Source organism: Meriones unguiculatus, chromosome 2 (genome assembly GCF_030254825.1).
Source record: "Meriones unguiculatus strain TT.TT164.6M chromosome 2, Bangor_MerUng_6.1, whole genome shotgun sequence".
Taxonomy (NCBI): domain Eukaryota; kingdom Metazoa; phylum Chordata; class Mammalia; order Rodentia; family Muridae; genus Meriones; species Meriones unguiculatus.
The window spans coordinates 140,901,027-140,909,200 of record NC_083350.1 but is presented as its reverse complement, the minus strand read 5'-3'; the positions used below and the strand labels follow the sequence as shown (position 1 = coordinate 140,909,200).

General features: G+C 38.9%; 1 protein-coding gene across 2 annotated transcripts in view; it reads right to left on the bottom strand.

The window, feature by feature from the left end:
- Positions 1-4,279: 4,279 nt before the first annotated feature.
- Positions 4,280-8,174, bottom strand: part of Pik3ca (phosphatidylinositol-4,5-bisphosphate 3-kinase catalytic subunit alpha) — a 75,317-nt gene continuing 71,422 nt past the window's right edge. The window contains exons 21-22 of one of the 2 annotated variants that reach the window (XR_009590054.1): positions 6,585-7,726; positions 4,280-5,346 (exon numbers count right to left, since the gene is read on the bottom strand). Coding sequence is in view for 1 of the 2 variants with exons in the window: in XM_021649916.2 (XP_021505591.1) it covers positions 7,456-7,726 (271 nt within the window). In the remaining variant the exon portion in view is untranslated. Of the gene's footprint in view, positions 7,727-8,174 lie in introns of both variants that reach the window. The other variant, XM_021649916.2, reaches the window with a different exon arrangement.

The following is an 8,174-nucleotide window of genomic DNA, read 5'->3' as shown; positions in this document are numbered from 1 at the left end:
CGCTTCTGGCCAGGCTTTCGTTCCATTCTTAACTTTCCCAGTGTCAGTCCTTGGGAATGTCTCTTTTGATGATCTTCAGCCATAAAGATGAGGTGTGTGGGACTGCAAGCTTAGTTTCTGGTAACTTACAGAGGTGATGGAGATCCAGTAACTGTGAGAACCTTGCTCTGAGCAGAAGCAGCCTACTTGGTCATGTTTGGTGACACTGGGGAGCAATAGATCTGCTGTGTAAAGGTTGTAAATGTTGCTTTGTGTACCAGACCTCCCTGTAATAAAATACACTATGTCCAAAAAGCAAAAAAAGCCCTGCTAATGGAATCTGTCATTTTCTCAAATTAAAGGTAAATTTCAGATCCATTTCCTAGTAAATTTGAGTTCTAACTCAATGACATAACAGTCTTTGTGCTTTCCCCTACCACCCTGTACCCTGAAGCCTCAGGTGTGTGTTTCACCAGGCACAGAGGCTTTCCAAGCAGATAGAGACAATCAGTTCATCTCAGGGAAGACAGATGTTAAGTTGGGGAACACAATCAATTAGAAGTTCAAACCACTTGGCAGTCCAGGGAAATGTGGGGTGACAGGCTTAGCTGTGAGTGCAGGGAGCATCAACGCTCATTTCTTCAGTCACACACAGCCCAGATGCACCTTCTTTGCCGTTTGTAACAGAGCACAGAGAAACTTGCTTCTAAACTGACATCACTAGAATACAGACTCTAGTTTTCAACAGACATGAAAAATAGCTCACTTCTACACACACACACGTACATATATATCTACTTAAAAAACAAGTGTCTAAATCTGTTTTTAGTACTCAGGCCTCTAATTTTTTTTTTTTTTTTTTTTTTTTTTTTTTAACTACTGGGAATTGAACCCAAGGCCTAAAGCAGTGCGGTAGGTACACCCTACCACTGAGTGATACTGTGAATGCTAGCATACTAGCTAAAATATATATTAATAATTCTTTATGCATTAGAGATATTAACATTCATTTCTCTACTACGTATTGCCAGGGCAGGAAAAAAAAAGGTTAAAAAAAAATTTTTTTGGTCTGTTTTTTTGAGATAAGGTTTTTCTGTGTAGCTTTGGCTTTTTTGAAACTCGGAGATCCACCTGCCTCTGCCTTATGAGTGCTGGGATTACAGGCGTGTGCCACCATACCTGGCTTGAGCCAGTTTCTCAATCAAATATTCTTAGTAATTACAAAACAAACCAGACTCTTCATATCAACACTAGTTTGCCTAAGAAAAACAGCAAAAGGGATTCTCACAGCTCTTGGCTTACACCACACACTAAGGACCATTTGGACACAAGGTAAATTTTCTTTCATTTTAATGAACAGCATGATGATACAGACTGCAGTTAGGGACAAGCAGACACTGACAGTGGTGAGTAGAAGACAGTGAGTGCAGCCACAGGCTGAACTCCTTCCTGGGAACAGAACTACAAAAGAGGTCTTCATCTTAGTGAGTCGCAGTCATCTATGTTCTAAGTCAGTCATGCTCAAGCTTCCTAATGCTGCGACCCTTCAATACAGTTCCTCATGGTGTGGTAACCTCCAACCAGAAAATTATTTCATTGCTACTTTATAACTGTTATCATAATGTAAATATTGTGTTTTCCAATTGTCTTAGGCAACCCCCGTGAAAGGGAAGTTTGACTCCCGGGTTGAGAAAGGCTGTTCTAAGTGAACAGCACATGGAGCCTTGCTATGCTAAGTATTTGTGGGGCTAGGTTTAAAAGAACACTAAGAATGTTTCTAACTGGTGCCTCTTACATACAACATCAACTCATGAATGAACAACAAATGGAAAGAAGCAACCTGGCAGAAAAGGGAGGGGCAAGCTCCTTGCACATGTGGTGTACAGTCATCTTTTCATAGTGCTATATTCCCCAAGATAGTAAAGTGTTGTGTTCAGAAGCAATTTTTAAAAAATATTTACTTATTTTATGTATGAGTGCTCTATCTGCATGTACAGCAGCATGCCAGAAGAGGGCATCAGATCCCAGTATAGATGGCTGTGAGCCACCATGTGGTTAACAGGAATTGAGCTCAGTCAGGACCTCTGGAAGAGCAGACAGTCCCCTCAACTGCTGAGCCATCTCTCCAGCCCAGCAATGTTTTTTTTTTTAATTGATTTTTTTTTAAGTTTTTATTTAGCCAAAGACTAAGTGACAATAAAACGATCAACTGAATTTGAAACTTGGGCTCTTGGAGCTGGTGTGAGGTACAGGATCTGTAATCTCAGCACTATGGAGCTAAGACTACAGAATCTTGAGTTTTTGAGGCCAGCTTGGGCTACGGTGAGACCCTCTGCCAACAATAAAACGACAGAACCCTAAGAAATCCACCATCCTCACCACCACAAATTCCTTTGCTTCCATAACCAAAAACATTTCTAGAAGTATAAAAGCCACACTTTCTAGCCACTCCTAGGAACAATCAATAGACGTAGCTACATTTGAAAATTCATACTGGAACTAAGTTTAGTAGGGACTTTCTGGAGACAAGAGTATCCTAGGCTGGCTCTGAACTTAGTAATGTAAGTGGAGGAAAACCTCGAACTTCTGATCTTCAGGCCTCCACCTCCTAAGTGGTGAAGTTACTCTGTATGAAATGCTGGGGCTCAAACCCAGGACTCTATGCATACTTGTTGGGCTCTCTGACACTAAGCCACATTCACATACTTTAGTAGGACACTGAACATTTTCTGCCTCTTTGTTAACCTTGATCAACAAAAACGATAACCTAAAAATATATACTTTTTCCACAAAATTATTACTGTGGCACATGAAATGAGCTTATAGAAAGTGCACTTGGCTTATAAAATATTTTTCCTTTTTGTAATTACTACCATGAAGAATGGAGTCCACTGTTGTTAGTAATGAAAATCAGCCCTAACAATACACTGTACAGAGATTCACTTTAATCCTGCCCACCAACATTCATCTCCTTCCGCCTCCCATTCCTTTAGCTCTAACAAGCACGCGGCTGAGACCCTGCCATACTCAAAAGCCAAGCAGAGAAAAAGGCACTGCGTAATCAATGGAGGAGAGTCCACACTAACTCATTCAAGACTCCAGGCCAACCTGGGTGTCTCAGAATGAATTCAAATCCCTTCTGAACTTTAGAACTTTGATATCTGTTTACACCTTTCATTAAGTATCCCTGACTAGTGCTAACAATAAAGCAGAACAAAGAAGCTGTGGATGTCAGACTCAAGAACTGGTGCCATGAGTTGCTCTGACCACGTAGCTTTTCCCAAGTGGCTGGAACCATACAATTTAGCCCCATCCCCAAACCCCCTACTGTCTTCTGTACCATGTACAGCAAGGCATGCAAAGTCTGACTTGTAAACCTAAAATGCAGGTGCTACTGAACTGTGAGTACTGAGGTATCGAGTGGCAACTTGGCTACTTTCCTTACAAACATTTGGAGATGGAGCTACCAGGGTTATCAGGAGTACGATTCTTTTCAGCTTGAGCCCAACATCTTTCCAGAGAGTAAAACCAACTTATATATGTATGTATAGCTTCTTAGGCCATGACACAAATCTGTTTACAGTTTTAACTGAAATGCTGTTTGTTTTAAACAGCTCAGCTGTACTGCTCTGTACTGCTTGCTCTTAAAGATGTTGTCAAGACTGGGTTCAGCCTTCAAAATTCCAAACTGGAAGCGATTCCTTGTGCAATATGTCCCCATAACTTCCAGCCTTCCTTCGGACATGCCCCTCTGGGCTTTCCCCTGCTTAGGCCCCTCCTCCACATCTCCCTTCTCCCAACACCTGAAGCAGACATACTACAATCTAAGATGCCACAAAATGCCTTTGAATGGATATTTTAGCAATGTTGGGGACACGAAAATAATTCCTTAAGGTGGATCCAGCCCATGCCTGCAGTTTGCACAGACACAGAAAAAAGTGGAAACTGTAATACTCAGAAAAGATTAACATAGAAGTGTTTAACATGTTGCTGGAAATTACATTTCTTCAAAGAGCTGGCAAGCATGGACTACTGACTGAAGTATAAATCAAACAAAATGACAAAAATTATGTTAAGAAACAAACCAAGGTTTATGTGCTGTGAGGTTTCCACTGTACCCTAAAGACAGGCTCCTCATCTTTTCTGTGATGCCAGCTTAGTTCCTGACAGCAGAAAACACAGAGGGACTGTGCTCTGTCTATGTGATGATTACCAATCTGTTTCAGATAAAGTTCAAGAGGGCATGCACATCTAATCAAGTAATCATTCCTGATTAATAAGAACTACACTTTACACAAAATACTTTATCAGCAGCTGTTTTCATCAAAAAAAAAAAAACAAAAAACAATAGTCAGTTTCACAGTTGAAAAAGTTACACATTAAAATATTTTACAATTCATTATATATTCACCAGGTTCCCATTTCCTGATGGGCAGTAATATAAAGCAGAATAGAAGGGACAACCTTAAAGTTGATGACTCTGACACCAAGTTTTACAGAGGACATGAAGAACCACAAAAAGTCTCAGGTTCTACCATAAAATAGCAACCAGATTCCATTCTTCTTTTAAAAAATCTAATTAGAAACATCTTTAAAACTAAACAGAAAGCAAACAAACAAACAAATCAAACTCCACAGATGAACAGATTTCAAATTAACAGCAGTCTAAAACTCTCCAACTAAAGGTCTCGTATAGCTGTGAAGATGGTAAAAAGTTAAAGCATGATTTGAGTTAGTGTTATTTAGTTTCTTTCTTTAGATTTGCTTTCTTTCCTTCCAGAAATAATTACTGATGGAACATCCTCAAGTGACTTAGTGAAATTATGGAGCCAAAGTCATTTACACAATATTCAGTGTCAAGGATGGTCATGTACAGAGGTGACGGGTCTTTCTACTACTGAAGCACCAGGGAGTGGCACATTTTATTGCTCTCTGGAAACAGATCTTGATCACCCGAGCTTCAATTCAAGTTTGGTCTTTGTCTTTTTTTAATACAACCTTTCTCCTTTCTTTCCTTAAACTCTTTATAGAATATAGATTTTCTCTCAAACAGAATTAATGTAGTTGTAAATGACAAAATAAGCTATGTGGCCGTGTTTTAATTGTGCAGAGACCCTGGAAGGTGAAACTGGGGCAACTAATTGAACTAATGCTTAAACAAAACAAAACACACACACACACACACACACACACACACCAAAAAACTAAAACAAACAACCAAACAAAACCTATCAATTTTGTGCAAGGAGGCTCGCGGCTTTTTTTTTTTTTTTTGGCACCCAGGAAAACAGTTCTCTGTAATTCTTCAATTTCCACCATCAAAGCTGTAGATCTGTACCATGTCACTGAGTTTGACTGTAATAATCCCTGATATAGAAAAGAATGGGATGTTAGTACCTAGCAACTGCATTATCTAAGTAACACAAAGTGTTAAATGCCAAGTTTAAATAAGTTAGGAAGTTTTCTATATCTGCAAAAGAAGCTATCTGGTTTTCTGCTTAAAACAGAGTTTAAATTCTGCTTAACTATTCCAAGACAGTTTACAGAACTAAGTTCCCTAATCTTCAGGTTTATTTTTCTTGTTGGCAATAATATATACATGCTTTAGTGAAGTACCTAAATCTTCAATAAGTATGCCCTTTAAGGGTTCTAAAATAGCCAGATATTAAGAGTATTTTTATTAGAGTCCCCTGTTCACTATTCAAAACCTCTACATAGGTGTCTGATCTCACGGATGAGTGCTGTAAAGGGATTCTGTTCTCTATAGAGCGTAGTATGCGCTCTTCATAAAGACGCTCTCCAGTAACACGCCTAAGTTAGGAACTGTCAGTAAATTATTGCACATTTTTTATTTTTTTCTTTTTATTTATTTTTTTTCTTTTTTTTTTTCCTTTTTGGTGTAGCATCTGAACATCTGCTAAAGCTATTTTCTAGGACATGAATCATTCAAACACTGAGTAGAAATCTAGACTGACCACTAACATTAGCCCTACATCTTGGATGGTTGCTTTTCAGAATGCTTAATAACGCAATCTGTGCTTGAGTGGGATTTAATGAAGCTGGAGACCTGACCACTTGGAAATGGGACATGATAGTAACAGGGGTTAATGTCCTACTTTTATCATTGAGATATGGATAGCTTACGAAGGTAAAAAAAATTCATGGTTTCTAGTCTCTCATAATATAAAAAGTCATTCATGACCAGACCTCAGTAGAGGGATTTAAGAGTCAGGATGATAGTCTACTTTGTATTCATTTTAGTAACTGGTTTCATATGATTGTGCCATTCTCAACTATAGATGATGGATGATGAGGGCATCGTGTAAAATCAGACAGCAGTGAAAGGAAAGCGTGTGCAGTTCAATCTGTTCCTTAAGGAGTCATATAGGGGTATTTGGATAAATGGAATAGTGCCTGAGCCTCATCTATAGACCAAGAGAAAAGCTAACCATGCTGTTGCCAACAATAAAAAAATTTGGGGTGCAAAACAATGCATGACTATGGGACAGATTATGTAAATAAAGAATATATATTAATGATAGTTTCTATAATATAAATAGCCTTTAATAAAAAAAAATAATCTTTTTAATAACATTAATACTCACTTCTATTTTCTGGAAAACATGCATGAAAAAAAAGTATTCAGTTCAATTGCAAAAGGAGAAACAATCAGCTTAAAGTGAATACTGTACAAGTCAGGAACAGGAGCTCCCTGCTCTCCTTCCTCTATGATCACTGCTGTACTTGATGCGAGCCCAGAATTTCCCTAGGAAATAAGTCAGATCCTTGTAAATACTGTCCAGAAAAAAACCAACAAAAAACAAAACCCAACAAAACGCAGCTGTCTGCAGGTTATCATTTTTGACTGCTTTCAAAACTGCAGGTGAGACCCCACGTCCAAAGGTTGTTTGTTCAAAGCAAAAAGCGAGTCCCCTCACCCCAAGTGCATGAGTTAAAATACCCACTTCAAACATAAGTCTGAACAGCAATGGGAAAATAAGAATTTTCATTCTTCTTCAATTTCATGTAACTTAATATAAGCTTCAGCTTACTCAGACCTAAAGCGGGTCACAGCCTTGGTTGTGTCCACATTTTAAACAGAACACTGGCAAGACAAACAGAACAGCATTCTCTTTTCATCTCCATCATTTGTGTGTATTTTGGGGATTTTTGTTTTGTTTTGTTTTTTTTAAAAAAAGATACAAACAATCTTCAAAGTTTACCTTTTTTTGGACTTAAGGCATAACATGAAATTGCTCATTATTCTAAAGCTGAATTTTGAAATGAACTAGTTTAGTGCTATCAAACCCTGTTTGCGTGGACAGTGTTTCAATTATAGAGCATGTTGTTTCTGTTCTTGCTCAAGTCCTAATGTTGCTCCTGACTGTGTCATCCCCGTGCCACTGTCTGCCTGCTGCCACTCACTGCCATGCAGTGGAGAAGCCGGGCACCAGCTTGCAGTTCGCAGCTCCCATCTCAGTTCAACGCATGCTGCTTGATGGTGTGGAAGATCCAGTCCATCTTTGTTGTCCAGCCGCCATGATGTGCATCATTCATCTGTTTTGTGAAATACTCCAAAGCCTCTTGCTCAGTTTTGTCCAGGGCTAGAGTCTTTCGGATATATGCAATGTCATCAAAGGACTGCAGTTCTGGCATTCCAGAGCCAAGCATCATTGAAAAAAGGTTGATGAAGAGATTGGCATGCTGCCGAATTGCTAGGTAAGCCTTGTAACACATCTCCTGAAACCTAAAGTGCAAAGAACATTTGGTTAGAATGTGCTAGCGCTCTGACTTTAAAGGATCAGCACAGCTGTCTTGGGCAAAGGCCTTGTAACTACCATCCCTCTCCCTTAGCTCACACTATTCTAAAATATGTACTGTTCAAATGAGTACTTTATTGCCTACCAAGCACCTAAAATATAGTGCTTGGAACACTGAGGTTCAATATTTATTACACATCTGAACTGGTTTAAATTAAAATAAGGCCTCAAGGGTTTAGGTACTTAGGGTCAGGGGGACTGACTTATACACAAAACAGAATTTTATAAAAGACCTTTGAAATCTAAGATAGACTGAAGATATACCAAGGTGGTCAGAAAAAGAACAAGTATACATAAGAGTTATAGTTTGCTGGCTTTACTCAGGTTAGGACCAAAACCATGTCCTAAGCACTACACATTGCTTGACAAAATAAG